We start from the raw sequence: 17,229 nt of genomic DNA, 5'->3' as shown, positions 1-17,229 counted from the left end.
ATTAAAAAGAATGTTGGCAAAAAAAGGCGACAGAATCATAGGAAAGTGTTGACATGAGTAAAGCACGTTAGTAGTACGCTGGAGGGTAGAGAGGTAAAAAAGCTATCACCATAGAAAAGATACTGTGTATACAGAAACTCACCTACAAGAGCAGATGCTTCACCTTCCTTTATGACAAATTCCCTTATGCTTTTATTTATTTCTTTCAGCTGACTGCACCTGGGTGACTGCTCTGCTAAATTCTATAAGAAAACACAGAAGGTCTTTAACTATCTCTGCTATTCTCAATCTGGTAGCAGAAATGTGATTGAATGATTCAGCATACCAAATTCATAAGCCCTATGCATTTTAAAGCTACATCTGAAAAACAACAACAACAACAACAACAACAACAACAACAACAACAACAACACAGAATGACCCCCTTGCAGTCATATGCGAACCACTCAAGTTGCACTTACAGTTTACATCCATGTCTTTGAAAACATGGATGCTTTACAAACATCTTCAACCTGGCAGCACAAAAGATCTATGCAATTAGCCCAAAGAGGCATTTGGTCAGATACTGAAATGTATCTGACATATGACATATTAACATATGACAATGACATATTACCATTTCAGTATCTGACCAAGTGCCTCCCCTTCTTTTCCTGAGTTATGACATTGAATAATGGCTGAAAGTGTTTAAAGCAGCATTATGATGTCACAGTAGAGTTGACCTTTCGGATATAAAATGTCATTACTTCATCAATGTATCCCATTAGACAATTGTGGGAACTTTTGTCATGATTTGCATATTAGCCAAAAACAGATTTGTGAGGCGACACTGACCTTTGACCAACAAATTCGAATCAGTTCATTCCTAATTCCAAGTAAATGTTTGTGACAGATTTTAAGATATTCTCTCAAGGTGTTCTTGAGATATTGCATTGAGAATGAGATGGATGCAAGGTCACGGTGACCTTGGACCACTAAAATCAAATGAATCGAAATGTTGAGTCCAAGTGAACTTTGTGCCAAATCTGAAGAAATTCCATCAAGGTGTTCTTTAGATGTTACATTCACATGAATGGGACTGCTAGACATATGAACGGTTAAGTAACCTGAAACATAATGCCACAGAGGCATGAACACTTGCAAAAACAGGAAGTGTTGCACTTCCTTGTTCTTTAAATAGTTATCAGTGACTTTTTTAACACAATGAAGAAGAATCGGTTTGTTACCATGAGCAGTGTTAACAGGTATGACTAGACACAGGAGCACCCCGCTGATTTTCCCCAGTGCTTTCACAGCAAAATAGACATTTTTCTTCAATTCTCAGTAACATATCCAGTACATCTCTGTAGTGTCCTACCATGTCACAGCACATTGTTCCCTTATCATTACTTCCACACAGAAACACTGTGTTGTCTTCGGACTTGTTATGGACCAGAGTGATGTTATAGTTGCAATTCTAAAGGAAAAAGGGCAAGAATTTTTGTAATGTTTCAATCAAATATGACCAACATATAACATGCTCTGCTGTTTGCTCTTATTTTAAATTATTTTACTGCTTTTACTCTTTGTGGAGGCCCATTGTTGATGCATGCAGTCCATGGCACGTGTATTTCCCGAGGAGTCTGGTAAGAGAAAAGATATAGGACAAGCATTATATTCCACATCCATATAAATTCATGCAATCTGTTTTTGGAACAGACTGTAGAAATTTGCACTGTAATGAAACAGTATGAGATGTTCACTACCTTCTGAGGATTTTGAAAGTCAAATGAATTCAGGTGTTTGCGTCCGACAACCATGACAATGCCTGACTTTCTTTGCAGAACAATCCCTACAGGTGCATTGTGTTCAGGCAAGGGTGACTTTTTCACTGCAGCCTCTACGATTAAAAAAATAATGAAAAAAACATTGGTTGTGCATGAGATAAGGTCATATTGTCCTTTTACAATGACAGCGTTGATCCATTGGTCCACCCCTAGTCCAGATTAAAGTATCTCAACAACTACAGCATGAATTGCCATGGAATTTTGTACAGTTTCCTCTATCTTTCCTCAAATGCTACCATGAGGTTGACATTTTTCGTCTTTTGTGAACTATGGTTTGATGGATTTCCATGAACTTTGGTGCTGATATGAGCGATCCTCAAATGGCAAATTCTTCAACAAATTCCAACTTTTTACAGACATTCCTGACTCCAAGATGAAGTACAAGATGAAGTAAGAAAGTGATTCTCTGACTTTTCCCTAGTGCCAGCATGAGGTTGTTTTGGGTGAAATGTCTCGACTTTTGGATGGATGATCATGGAAGTTGGAGTAGATATCCATGTCCTAGGGTGAATTGTAATGACTTTGATGGAAAGACTGTTTGTGAGTTTTTAATATCATATTTAAATATTACATATTTATGTTGCTTGTTTTGTCTAATCAGCAGCCAGAGACCAAAATGTATGCCATTTAGAATGATACTAAACAGAAAGGGGAAGCAGAAGTAAAGGAACATTCAGATTCATGCAATGGTATATTTTGTCTCGCATGGAAAGGAACAGCAATGACAATCTTGACATGGTCTCCAGTCTTCTATCACAAAAGTGTTTGCTAACCTTACTCTCCATCTAGTGAAGCTTTATAGCAGAGTTTCAGGAGCAGGACCACACCTCTACCGCACCTCAACCGCGCCTCTTCCGGCTTAAATATCCTCCTAACCCGATCTCCCCCTTTCGTTCTCGTTATTCTGCACGAGCGCGTACCGACACACCACGTAGCGTTTCGCTCTCAGTCGGCTGCGGTTCGCTCACTCACCCCTATTATGGATTCTGTCTCTCTGTCTCCATCGGATGACAACCTTCGGTCAAAGCCGTGACGATGGCCCTCGCCGTCTCCATCTGGCCGTGCAGGCGTCCTCAGGGTCCGACGCCGACAACTTCTCTGTCACATCCGTGCCGGAGACACCGACTTCGGCAGTGCAACCGGCCGCCGGCCCCTCGGTTGCCTCCATGGTCCATGTTCCACCCGGCTCCTCTCCGCTCACCATCCAGATGTACGGCTCGGCCGATGGTTCCTCTGCATCTCCTGGTCCACCACCCTCAGCGGAAAGAAGAGGACGCGGTCGCCCCCGTGCAGCCCTGCACCGCTGCGGTTCTCCTACTCCATCGCAGCGGAGGATGGTGACGGCCTCCCGCCGAAACTCGACTTCTGCCGCTCGGGCGGCCCGATGTCGAGCGACGAGCGCTGGAGCACCGTGTGGAGCGCGGCGTCACCGCGCTCCAGCGAGGTCTCCCGATTGCCGGCCGCCTTTGCAGACCGGGGAATACCGTTTCGCAGAACTGACAACAAGCTTTTTGATATCCTGACATCTGAGTGCTGCTCTGTCAACATCGGCGCTCTTCCGGGTGACGTCATCGCGGTGGCTCCCGTCGTGTGCCATGACGTCAGCACCTCGGTTAAAGGGCCGGTTCGTCTTCAACCACTTCCGGCGGCCCGTGCCGAATAGGAAGCGGGGACATGCTGCCTCGGGCGAGTCAAGTCAAGTCTAGTCAAGTAAATTTTATTCGTTGAGCCCATTATCACAAAACATGGTTCGCCTCAGTGGGCTGTACAGTTTACGACATCCCTCTGCCCTCAGACCCTCACATCACCCAAGGAATAACCCGCAAACACACAAAAAAAAAAAAAAAAAGAAAAAGTCGCTTTACCTCGGTCCCACCGGCCGCGGAGGTCAGGTTTGCCTGAGGCGTCTGATGTGTCGTGGCGCCCTCCCACTCCCGCCAGCTCACCTGACCTGGGATTCTCGACGCTGTGTCGCCTTGACTGTTCTCCCTCCTCAATTTGAGCAGCCCGCTCATGTTGGACCGCCTGGCACTGGGATGTCAGCGCCACTTCCTGCTCTTCCTGGCCATCCACAGCAGCTCTGTCCCCTTGGGGCACCTGGCACCGGGCTGCCGCTCAACCTTAGCAATTGCAGCATTTGTTTCTTGATGGAATTTCTGGCACCGGGGTATCGGTGCCCTCGGCCGCTTATGCTCGACAATCGCACCACTTCGCTCTTGCTGGGGCACCCTGCACCGGGATGCAGTTGTCCCCAGTCGTACACCCACAGCTTCCTGGTCTGTTGGGTTGTCGGCGTCCCCAGTCGTGCAATCCCAGCCACTGCACCAGTTCGCTCTTGCTGGGGCATCTGGCACCGGGTTGTCAGTGCCCCTCACCGTGCCTCCGAACGACCCGCAGCAGCCGGCCTTGGTTGAGACTCCCGCCTACGCCTCCCAACCCGTCTGGGCCGGGGTTGTTGGCACCGGGCTGCCACCGAATTTTCCCTCTCATCCTGTGCACAATGTCGTTTCGTCCACGGTTCTGGTCTCCTTTCCAATCGTTTTCCGTTGTGGCAGCCTTTGCCTACTTTCACCCTGGCCACAGCCGATCCTCCCTTCCGCCCTCCTGGCGCTTTCGTCTTTTGTCCATCTCCGGTTCCCTCCGATCTTCGTACCCAGATTCTTGACTGCACCGGGCCGCCAGTGCCCTCTACTGCTTAACATCGATGCCTGCAGCGGATTGCTTTGCTGGGGAGTCCGGCATTGGGATGCCATTGCCCCCGGCCGTGCATGCCCGGCAACCACACCACTTCGCTTTCGCTGGGGCATCTGGCACCAGGGTGCCGCTGCCCCCAGTTGTACGTTCACAGTGACTTCGACAGTTGGCTCTCCTTGGGGCATCTGGCACCGAGATGTCGGGGGCCCACAGACGTACGACATCGGCTACTGCAACGGTTCACTCTCCTTGGGGCTTCTGGCACTGGGCTGCCAGTGCCCTCTACTGCTTACCCTCGAAGCCTGCATCCGCATTGTTCCCCGGGGGGGGGCTTCCTTTCTCATCCGTTGCCTGTCGCTTCTTCCGTCCCGTCGCTCATGGCCTCCGTCTCTCTCGTTGCGCCCAGCCGCGCCGAGCTCTGGTTCTGGCTCCGTCTGCTCGGCGATTGGAACGATTCTCCTTCTTTATGACGATCACCTGTCTCATCCTCAGGACGTCAACTTTTTCGATGACGCGGCTCCGTCTGCCGGTTTTGGGGTTTTTTTACGATGAAAGTTGGTTCGTAGGCAAATGGCCCCAAGAGTTGGAAGGAGACTGCCAGGTCACTTTATCTGCTCTCTTTGAGATCTACCCCATCATCGTCACCACCACGTTATGGGGCCGTGAATGGAGTCGCCTATCTGTCCTCATCTACTCAGACAATCTCGCAGTAGTTTGACATCATAAATAAAGAAGTTCAGAAGCTTGGCTCCTCATGTAGACGCACACCCAACTCCGGTTCCTCCATATTCGACCTTGTCTTTCAACATCTAAACCCAGCTTTCATGCCCCTGATCAGGAATCTCAGAACACCATCATCAATAGCCTGTCCCCATGCAACTCTCTCTCCATATCGGTCGGCTTGGAATTGTTTCCACAACTTTCACGACATGCATAACATCACTTTTCCTTCATTTGATCTCATCACCTTAACCTGCTTCATCACCCACGGCCATTCTGTCTTGGGAAATCAAAACCCAGACAATCAAAGTCTACCTCAGCGGCATTTCGTTCATCTCTAAACTCCTAACCGGTAGTCATGGCCAGCTCATGGTCATCCCCAGATCACCTCACTGCTCAGAGGCCTCTCACACTAAGAACCAGCCCAAAATCCTCGTAGACTCCCATTAACCACGGATCTGCTGTCACGCTGTATCCACACCATCCGCTCCAGATATAGCATACCTCACGTCAACCAAACTCAAGAGGCAATGTTCATTCTCGCCTTCTTCCGTTTCCTCAGATGCTCAGAATTCACTGCTTCGACCCTTCGATACGATCCACGTCAGCACGCCTGCCTCTCGGACCTTTTTTTCTCTAACGACACCATAGTTATTTTTAAAAAGAACCAAAACCAACTAATCTAGCCAACCCACTCCTGTCTTCTACTTTAACATTCAATCAGTTCTAAACGCCTTCCTTATTCTCTCCAATTACTTACATTTCCGGACATCACAAAGCAAATCCCAAGATGACCCTCTGTTTGCATCTGAATCCGGCCAGGTGGTTACCGGCTTCTGGTTCCACCAACACTTCCGTCAGGTCCCGTCATTGTCAGGCATCTCTCCCATGAATTACTCCGGACATTCTTTCAGAATCGGAGCTGTCACCTCGGCTTCCCGCAGCAGTATACCGGAACACTTTATTCAGATCATGGGCAGATGGTCCTCCCAAGCTTATCACCGTTACGTCCGTTCCGACCTAAGAGATCTCAAATCGGCTTTTTCCTCTCTCATATAATGCACGCTTTTGGGGATCTGTCGTGCCCGGGAGCCACAGCGGATTCCCACCGAAGCTTCCCCACACCGCACTCAACCATCCATTCCAATAATCCAACATCAATGTTTATACCAAATCTACATTCACGTCAATAAATTGTTAAAATTAATTCCGATTGAGGTGTGGTCCTTGCTAGTGAAAAAGTGGTAAAGACAATCTGAAGGCATCTGGTGGATGGATGGAAAATGGCAATGGGGGGCGTGGGAATTTAGGGAATGTGGCTGTAGAGGACGGACAGAGAAACTGACTGTTACACTGTCCTATTTATTGTGCCTCTTAGAAGCTTTTTGGCTGGCTACTGCATAAATATCTGCTTTGTCTGCATCATGTCTCACGAACAACCCACCAGTGTGTTTCCAATCTTTAAACGTACTTTTGGTAACAGTCCTCTTTGACTTGGAAATTTGGGTACCATTTGGATGACAAAGACAACTTTCCGCACTGTTGTTCTTCTTATTGGTGCTTTAAGCAGACATTTGACTCATCACAGCAGAAAGTACAGATATTACTGACAACATTAACAATGGCTCTTTTCCTCTTTAAGAGTCCCGGTAAATCATTCAATCATCAAGTGTGACAGCAAGGGAGCATGCACTGATGCACTTAACTGGAATTTTGATATCGATCCTTTTTTTTTTTGTTTATATTTGCATGTTTCCTCATGTGTCATCATATGTCATCTGTTAAAAAGACCTGTTGTTCATGAAGTGAGAAAGTTCCCTAATTGGTGCAATAACTTGACAAGCTCAGTTTATACTGTTATTGTTCAGTAAATATACTTTTTTTAATTCTTTAGTTTTAATGTTACTATAATATCCATGGTGGCTGTGATAGTACATTTTGATTATATCCCAATGACAAAATAACTAATTCATCTATGATAACTTCTTAGAGTGGACCTCCTGTTTTCAGTTGACATGAATGTCCTACTTAGGGTTGGCTAAAATGTACTGCCTCATGTATTTGCTGATGACACATCTTCATATGAAAGTTTTTATATGTTAGACAAATGAACATCTTTCATCTATTTCCATATGGTTTCAGATGATAAAACTCTCAATAAAAAAAATCTGCTTTTATGATCTTTTGTAACAAAAAATTAAAAAAAAATAAAACACCCAAATACTCATCGAAATAACTCCTTGGAGTCAAGCAGACAAAAAAACAAACATGAAAATACCATATTGAAGTTGTCTGTAAAGAGACTGAAGTCAATTGGTATCTTTAGTAAAATAAGTACAGTTAATAATTCATGTATTTTAACTTTCTTTTTTTTTAATCTTCATATTAGGTATTGTAAAACTACGTTTGCCACTATATGTCCCAGTTATCTCAATAAGATATTTTTTAATTCAAAAGTCATTTTTGAGAATGATTAGCCTGCTAAAAGATGCCACTGATGTACTCTTCAGAAAACATTAATTTCTATCTATTTTTAATGTGACAGATACCAGACTTGTGCATAAACATGTGCATCTTACTTGTCTGTTTTTTTCACAACTTCACCAAAATCTTCCTTAGATATTCACTAATGTTCCACATAATGAGTTTTATTTTCCATATTGTTGGACTCCCTTTAAATTTACAAACACTTTACTTGATTATTATTTTATGTATCTTCACTTGTGATTATAAACTTTTGTAATTTGTACACTTCTATCAATTTTGCATCACTGCCTAGTCCAGAAACTTTGATAAATTGTTTTGATATTTTACTTTTTAATGTATGATTTTTGAGTATCTTGAGTGTAGGGGGGGTATACTCAGGTATACAGAGTATACCCACTTCTTTTTCAGAGTTTTTTTTTTTTTTTTTACAGTATATATACCTTTCAGCCAAAAAGCCACAGGAATATATAAGAGTATTCACTTCCTTCCTCAGTAACCTACCCAGCTACCTAGTAGTACATCCACCTCGTCTACTATACTACACCAAAGAGTATTTCCATGAGCTCTTTTGGCTTCTAACCTCTCCTGCACAATGCTCAAACTCTTTAAATTCTTACCATTATTTTTTTTTCTTTCTATTCACATATATGTGCAAAAAGGGAAATTAAACTAATAAAATTAATGATTTTAGAGTGTTTGTGTCTATGTAGTCAATCACTTGTATCATTGTCCTTCAGTTTTCTATCATGATTTAATTCCTACAGAAGAATTTTCAGTACTCTGATGCCTGGAGCTTCTAGAAACCTCATACTGTGCCAGAGGAACACTTCAGAAATTAAACTGAGGCAATGCAGCAGACCTGCTGTCTGCCAACATAAATTACATTCCTCAAAATATTTTAAAATATTTTGGGGTTTTTTTTTTCTTCTTAGTAGTCTTCCACGACGAGTTGCTGCATCATCTAAATTTCAAAACTATTTCATGTCTCAGCGTTGAAGAGAAATGCGATATTGTTCATACCTTTCTCCCCGAATGTCATCCTCGGTAAATGCGATAAGTCTCTGTCTGCCTCTGTCAAACTACAGAGGCATGAGAATAAGAAAAATAATGTTGAAAATGAGAGTAACATTCTTCTTCCACGGTATCAAATTGCGACGCTGCCTAACTGTAAACTTCAGCTGGGGGCGCGTCTATTTACTGGTGTCGAGTCGGCGTTAAAAAGCCCTGCCTCTAAACTCTCTGTAATACCATGAAGAGTCATCTTATAGGCATCGCGCAGGCTAAGTAACATAATTGCAGAAAGGTTTTCATCTTCTACTTCTTAAAAAATAATTTTAAAAAAACAAGAAATTATATATATATATATATATATGTATGTATGTATGTATATATATATATATATATATATATATATATATATATATATGTATGTATGTATGTATGTGTTGTAATTATTTAGTTATGTATGCAACGGCATTTCAAGAGAAACTCACGGTGAAGAGTAACAAGTCCAAGAAGTCCAAACAGACGTTAAAATAAATCCACAGAGTCGCTGAAAAGGAGCAGAGAGAAGTCCAGGCAGGCGCAGGTTTAGGTTCTGGTGGCTTTAAAACGATCCCGTGCCACATTTTGAAGTAACACAGGAAAACAGTAGGTGGGCTCGTGCACAAACCCACGCGAGAAACGGGAGTGGGATTGGGACAGCCAGGGGGTGAGCAGGTGTGTTGATTGGTGGAGCAGTCAGGTGATAGAAAGGACACCGGTGGATGCATGGAAAATGGCAGCGAGAGAGGCTGGGAATTTAAATTCATACATATCATCCTGTGGTCCAAAAATATTACTAAACATGAACAACTCTCTCCGCAAAACTACAGTGCTAAAACTCAAATGTGTGATGTCATAGAGTATTAAGTCCAGAGCTGCTCCTACACAATGAATAGTAAAAGATGCTAATGTTAACTTTTCTACATGTAAAGGTGCTCTGTACAGTGTAATGTCATGCAAATAAAGTCATTTGAATTTAAAATTTGAATTAAAGATGTTTTCGGTGAAACAGAGAGCAGTCAGGGCAGGGGAATGATAAGAATACACATGGACATTTTGTCTTTCTGTATTGAGAACACTACAGTAGAATAAAGCTCATTTGGGTATTGGTTTCTGGCATTGAGAGACAGGAGCTCATGTTCACAAATATTGACTGAACTCTCTTAAGGCATGGAAATAATATGCTGAAATTATGAAGTTAGGTGGTGTGTCATGTTGATTATTTATTCCAGCAAGTAGATATTTTTATTACATTTCTGATACAGGTGAAACAATACAAAAAGAAGTTAAAAAAAAAAAAAGAAATAAGCAATTAAATGAATATTTATTACTTAAATAATATAATATTAAATGAACACCATTATTAAGCTGCAGTGACAACTGATGATGCTCTCTGGTTAGTTCGTTTTTACCGATTTCTGATATGATCAACAGCACAAAGGTGACTTTTCTAGCCTCTGCTCTTTATGCAGACCTTTATGAAGTCCATCATCATGGACAACAAAGGGCCTATCACCTTTGGCTTATTGCCTGAACTAAAATTTCGATCAATGAATCAGCTGTAGTATACCTAAAGCTCCAGTAGAGGGCAGTGTAAGTTCATTGTTGACTGGCACCATCAACCTAAATAAGAATTTGACCTCACTCGAACCATTGGCTATGTTTGACTGTGACTTCCCTACAACCAAATGATATGACCAAATGACTTCACTTTATGGCTAAAAATTCTGAAATTTGTCCTCTATTTCTAGACGTCAACTGCTTCACATAAATACACATAAAAATATTCACAACATTTAACCAACCAATCAACAAAACCACTTTAACAATTTAGAATGGCATTTTAACACATAGGATAAAGAATTGTACAAATCTACATTACATTATCACTGGTCTTTATTGAACCCTGAAGACTAGTATTATTTTTTTTATTAAGATAGCAAACTTATATTTTGTTTTTTCAGTCAGACAGAATTGGGAGGAACTTAGAATCCGTCTATATGTGAAAGATTTAGAAGTAGTTCAATTAAAAACACTGCACAGAGCATGCATCACCTCCTCCAGGATGGATGGATCAAACCCTCTTAAGCTAATGTTGGCATGGTGGTGGGGGGCCCGGGTACCCCTGTTCTCTGTCTATCGTTCTGTCCAGCTGTTGGGGCCCTCTGGGATGTAGTCTGATAAATACTTTCAAAGATCTTTAACGTTAATGTGGCTTTACTTGCAAACTTGCTGGGCATCAGTGGCATAAATTGTATCTGAAAGTTTGTAGCATTAGCATGCCTTGCAACAAATTGTTTTTTTTTTGTTGTTGTTTTGGGTTGGGTTTTAGGTTTTAGAGTAAAAATGCGAGAAAGATGGGATGACATGCAGCAGTTTGCTAAGACTGGAAATGAACCTGCAGCTACTGTGGAAAGGACCTTTGTTGATGGTGCACCTCCTCTACCAGGTGAGTTACTGGGTGCCAAAAAACACATAATTATTATGAAATGGAAAGTAAGGAGGGCCGAATATTTTAACTTTAATAAATGGCTGAAGGAGTTTTTGTACCCTTAAAGCATGTAAGAAGCCGCTTTAGCTTTGACCATGTCAATCTCATGAAGGGCATCTATGCAATTTGGTTGGACTCTTGTGTAGGATTTTCTTGCAATTACTTTAGGTAAGGCATCTGTGCAACACTTGGATGTAAGGCATCATGCAATACTCTTGGGGCTTGTGGATCTTGGGGTGATACTGAAGGATAATTGTGCTTTAAATGTATATACGTGTGGCCTTGTCACTTGTGTTCTCTCAAATGTCCACAAGTTTCTTCTAAGGGAGACAATAAAGGCCAATCTAATCCAGTCTAATCTGCACCGGTATAACGGCACACAGTAAGGTACATTTTGGACTCACAACATCATGCTCTCCTCTCCTTTTAACGTAACAGTGTCATTGTTACACTCGCTTTTGGTCTATTTTTATAAAAGAATGTTTATTTTAAATGAAGAAGAAGTATATTTAAGGGTTGGAACGAAGTCTGTCTTAATGTAAGATTATCTGCATGCATGTGTTCCTGGTTATGTGTCAAACAGAAAGGCAGGCAAAAAATATTTGTATTGCTCATTGGTTATTTGGTTACCCAGCAATCGTTACTTTGTTTTTCTCACAGAGAACAAGCAAAGACAGATCACTAAATCAATCATACATTCAGGCAGCAAAATATGGTAAAACTCTTCATAAGGATAGCCTTGTAAACTGAGATTCTGTTATCTTTACTTCTCCGTAATCAAGACATTGCATGCTTTATTTTTATTTAATACAAAACATTCACTGTATTTTCCCAAGATTCCCACTGATCATGGACAGCAGAGAGTTTGCAGTTGCATCTTTGGCCAACAGCTGGAAGCGGACTGCAGTTATGACTGGAGGTCGGCCAGCTATACTGTAAATGCTGCTGCAGCACACGTGCTGGACGCTGACTGCAGCTGATCAGAGCAGGTGGCTGAGCTAAGTCAATTCAGACTCACGACAAACAATGGAGGATGCCACCAGGGAAAAGAACAGAAGGACTGTGTTGTATTGGTAATTAGTGTTACTAATGCTGTAAGGATTTCATTTGCCAACAGACCAAAAGCCAAGGGATGCTGCCTCTGCTGAAGATGCGCAACACATGTGAGTCAAATCTTTTATCAGCCAATGTAAATTTTTCCTCTGACTGTATTCATGCAGATTGGCTACTAGCTGGAAACAGTCTTTTTTATTTTATTATATATCTGGTTCTTTAGCATGCAATATTCGAGGGACTATCACTCAAGATTTTTTCATACTGAAACTAAATATTTTGGATTGTGAGGAAGAATGTGGAAATAAAAAGGTCAGCAGAAGGTGCTTGTGACATCTCTTTAAAGTCCAGCCCTCTAAATGTGAGCCTCAAGACAACATTTTAAACACCATCCAATAATAAAACTTTGCTAGGGGACCCAGAGAGTGATGAGTTTTCTAATAAACAATGTCCGTGTCTCAATTCTCTTTTTATCTTTGACCCTTGGTCCCCCATGTTCATTTTACATTTTAAGCTTTGAGCTGATAATAACCAAGGGGCCAGCAGCGGAGCAAGCTTAAATTCAGAGTTCATAGCATCACAAACAAGCTCTAAGTTCCACAAGATTCTTGTAAACACGTGTTTGGGAAAATCACATTTAACCACCAACTTCCCACAGATATTTACCCACAACGGATGATGCCTCGTCCAGCTGAAGAGGACGACCCCGACCAGCCCGCGTGGCAGCTTGTCGTCTCTTTCTTTTGTAAGGGAATGATCGAAGGCGTCATACTGCTGCTCCTCCTCTGGCTCCTCATTCAAGTTCTCTTTGTTAAAAATTTGGAAGGTACTGCAATTTGAATCAATTTATGTATGGGTGTGTGACTGTAAAATACTCCAAGAGGAAGATTATGCTATTATAAATATATTCAGCTGCTGTAAATGTCTTTATCCTGGGGTTCTTCCATGTTTTTCAGGCCAAGGAGATAGAGCAGCAACCTACAAAACTGAGATGCACGTGAGATTAAAGTCCATAACAATAAATAATTATACAGCTAATTGGACAGTATGTTTCAATGGTGCATTAATGTTTTCTATTTGGTTCACCTCTGCATTGTGGATAGGTTTGGCACAGTGGTTTAACAATAGCTAGCTCACATGATTGCACAAGGAATCATGTGTTAGCCTCAGTTAGCCTCATGTTGTGTTATGCAAATTATATGTTTGTTTTTTATTTGTTAGTAATAGGCCAATTTATTTTTGCAATCAATATGTTTGATTCGTGTTAATATGTATTTGTAAAAATACTTTAATTTGAATCTTAAATTGAAACTTAAATTAAATGATCAAATAGTTATTTGGAGCTCCCTGCAGTCAGGTGCAATATAGTATAATTCAATACTATTACTAGTGTTACTTTTTATACTGTTCAAACTAGCCAAGTAATTTAAAGAAAAAAAAAAGATTTTTTTCCTGTTAATAACATAAGGTATTTAGGTAATGTATAGTAAACAAATGCAATAAATAAATAAATAAAAAAGAAATTTTATGGGGAACCACCAATACTGTCATAATCATCCCCTAGCCCACATCTATTATGACCATGTGTGGCCTGTGAGTGTGTCTATATTATAGTTATTCTAAGAAATAACTTTTTTTTTTATGTGACCAACCAGTGCAAAATTTACTGTTTGACTGTGATTTCAGAGAGAAATCTTGTATTAACCTCCAGGAGTATCCTAGTGTAAAATGCATCTTGAACAATGTTCCCTTGTTAGTTATGGATAATGCTAAGCTGTGTACATTTAACTGATAACTCATTCATCTGTATTCACATACTTGGCCCACCCACACAATAGCAAAATAAAAGTGACCCTGGGTGTTATAATGCTTTAATCTGGAGCGACATAAAGCTTCCGTTGAGATCCCCTTTGGCCTGAGGGCAGCCATATTTATAGTATAGCAAAGCCCATGTTCATGGTCAGCCACTCTGATTGCCAGTGGTCATGTAATTTCTAAGGGCCATGCTGTACTTTTGCTTTGTTGAAGGTTAAAAACCATGACAGGGTGTTGAGATGGGCGACTGAGTCATTCCTCTTGAATAAACATCTATCTTCTTATTTAAAGCTTCATTAGTTAACCCATGTGGATTGGTGTAACAAGATGAAAACACAATGACATTGAGAACATGTTAGCAAACAGTTTCTCGCAGACACAGAGCAACATTATCGTTCATGAGTCACCTGATAAATGTAAGTCTAATATTAAATCTAATTTTAGCTCCTTGTTTGGTCTTCACCAATACATGAGACAAATATCTGGCTATTCAATGTTCACCAGCTGCAGGCTTTGTCTGTCTGTGGTCCGGTGCGTACAGAGTTGTAGGCTAGAATATGGACAACGGAACACTTAAAAAAACGCATGTTCAGATTAACCCCTCTATTTCAACTCTAAAATAAACAATGGATGAAACAATCAAGAATCAAAAAATCCAGTACATAACCAAAAACAATTCTGCCACAAGTCTAAATCAACATTATATTTATTATTTTCACAAGTAAGCACACATCCGATAAATACCCAATAGACAGAGACAGGCGGGCTGTGCAGAGCTGTGCGCGCACCCACACATACACTTGAGACACTATGAATTTTAAAGTTTTGTCAGTTTGAGTGGATGATGGTGAGCAATATCATCTGACTTGTTAAAAGTACAAGTTTAGAGAAAAAAAAACAAGCAAAGATACTGGCTTTTATTCATAAAAAATATATACTCTCAAAGTCACTCTGGTCATGGTGTATAAACCAGGAAACCAAAACAATGATCCAAAATAGACTCAAAGGTACAATAGCTGGGTAGCAAATCTCAGTAGGTTCTTCACTAGGAGTGACCCTTTTCACACATGAGTTGTTCTTGTAAAATATCGGATTGGTGCAGCTTTAAGTGTATATTCCCCATCCATTTGTAGAGAAACTTTTAGGGCTGAATGGAGGAGGTGGTGAATGAAATGAAATGATTTCAGCAAAAAAATCAAATTTAAAATATCACACTCCACTCAGCACCTCCATAACAGAATCAGCCCAGGGACCGTCTTACTCCCTGCCAGTGAGTAACAAAGCTGTAGAGAGAAGTGAAGCTGATGAAGGAAATGCTCATGTGAAGGACTTTTCTTGCTGCAGGTTCAGCTGATAGAAGAAGATCCTTGTATGTGATATTTTCCAAAGGTAAAAGGGTAAGGGGATTCATGATATCTTTCCTTGAGAAAATCATTGAGCTGCAAAAGCTCAGAGCAAAAGATTGGAAAACAAAAGAGGAAATGTTCAGACATGAACATATGCAGACAGAAAAATTAAAAATCAGAGATAGAAATGGAAACAAAGAGTTTTTCCAGGCGTTTTTGAACTTCGATATTTCCTTCTTATATGAAAATCTTTTCGTTTTGTACACACGATACATTTCATGATGGTCACTGTTGTTACTTGTTTTTGACTGGTTGGAAGTTACTTGTCACAGTTGAACTAAATACAGTCTTTAGTTAATACCGTGGTATACAGTAAAATAAAAATATAATTAAGGCGAAGTGGTGCACCTTGACATCGTCTTGGCTTGGCTGAAGTCTCAAGTGTAGCCTACATCTCAACTAACCTGCAAATATGAAAAGCCTGGCTGCCATAAAGCTCAGTGTCAGTCTGATACAAACATACTTGCAAAGAAAAAATAAAAATGTGAAATTCCTCTGAATACTTTAAACAGTGTCACAAATCCATCAGGCTTAAGTGTTAGAGAGACCTAATAGACCAAATGCATGCCTCACCTGAAATTTATACCTATGGCACTGTATAGAATGATCTTATAAACCTAAATACAAAACATCTTATAGTCTAGATGCCATCTAAAACTAAAACTTAAATATGGCTATTATCCAGCCAATCTTTCTGTATCAGAGACCTGAATAGACTTTTTTTTTCACTGAAATCTGCATGTACACCAGTAACATTTAAGGAGACCTGTCCTGCAAATGATGCTTTTTCCCCCCAAACATGCTGAGGAGGGAAGCTCAATGTTCTCCAAAGGTCCCAGAGTCAGCATGTCCTGGCCCTGCTCTGGGGCTTCAAGGAGATGTTCTCCATAAACCACACTCCTCGTTCTGTTATTGATAAAGAAACTGTAAGGGAGGTATAGAGGAAAGATGTTTTTTGTACAATGTACATGATGAGGAATGACTCATTTGCCCCTTTGTTTGTGTGACCTTGTGGTGGATGTGTAGGTAGATAAAAATCTGTATGTGTTCCCTACTCTAAGGGAATGCATGCTTGCAGGACAAAATGACTTTTTCATGTTTATTGTGGAGGAGTGTAGTCCAAACTGTTTGGCTTTTAGATCCAGTTCAAATGATTATTGCTGAACAATCAAGTGACTAATCCATGAAATGACAGAAAATCAACTTTCAACAACTATGCAGCTTATTTCATTGATTGAGAAAGAAAAAAATCGAAATGGTCACTCACTGGTCCCTGGAATCTGAATTTGCTAATCTCTCTTCTATATACAGTCTTAATATATTTCTAAAATGGATATATTTGGATATATTTCACGTAACTTTGCAATAGAAATAGTTGAAGGTAGATTACAATGACATATAATATTTGGCTATGAGTCTCTGTCATGCCTGCTGGTATGATGTCCTACAAGAAAAAATATAGTTTTATTCTCTTTTGTAGACCTTCTTGTGTCACACTGACCTTGTGACGACTGTTGACTTTCTGTTAAGTGACTTCTTTAATTTATCCCTCTTGAAACATACAGCAAAGGACCCGTAGGACTGATTACTGTAATAAAATGCAGGCAGCGTTGGTAGGCTGGACTGTCTTTAAGAAGGCAGTAAACCCTCTCAGCCTCCACCGCACAATCAGTGATAGAAAGAAAAGCTCAGT

The 17,229-nt window shown here is 40.9% G+C and overlaps 1 protein-coding gene across 2 annotated transcripts in view; it reads right to left on the bottom strand.

Annotated features, from left to right (window-relative positions):
- Positions 1-9,537, bottom strand: part of LOC121941091 (semaphorin-7A) — a 34,717-nt gene extending 25,180 nt beyond the window's left edge. Inside the window, exons 1-5 of one of the 2 annotated variants that reach the window (XM_042483821.2) lie at positions 9,221-9,537; positions 1,746-1,879; positions 1,563-1,622; positions 1,358-1,456; positions 143-242 (exon numbers count right to left, since the gene is read on the bottom strand). In XM_042483821.2, the coding sequence (XP_042339755.2) occupies positions 143-242; positions 1,358-1,456; positions 1,563-1,622; positions 1,746-1,799 (313 nt within the window). In that variant the 5' untranslated portion in view covers positions 1,800-1,879; positions 9,221-9,537. Of the gene's footprint in view, positions 1-142; positions 243-1,357; positions 1,457-1,562; positions 1,623-1,745; positions 1,880-8,747; positions 8,925-9,220 lie in introns of those variants that run through there. The other variant, XM_042483813.2, reaches the window with a different exon arrangement.
- Between the last annotated feature and the right edge of the window lie 7,692 nt (positions 9,538-17,229).

The sequence above is a fragment of the Plectropomus leopardus genome, chromosome 1, assembly GCF_026936395.1.
Source record: "Plectropomus leopardus strain MGB_pleo_1.0 chromosome 1, ASM2693639v1, whole genome shotgun sequence".
Lineage (NCBI taxonomy): Eukaryota > Metazoa > Chordata > Actinopteri > Perciformes > Serranidae > Plectropomus > Plectropomus leopardus.
The sequence above is the reverse complement of the archived record's forward strand: the minus strand, read 5'-3'. Positions and strand labels throughout refer to the sequence as shown.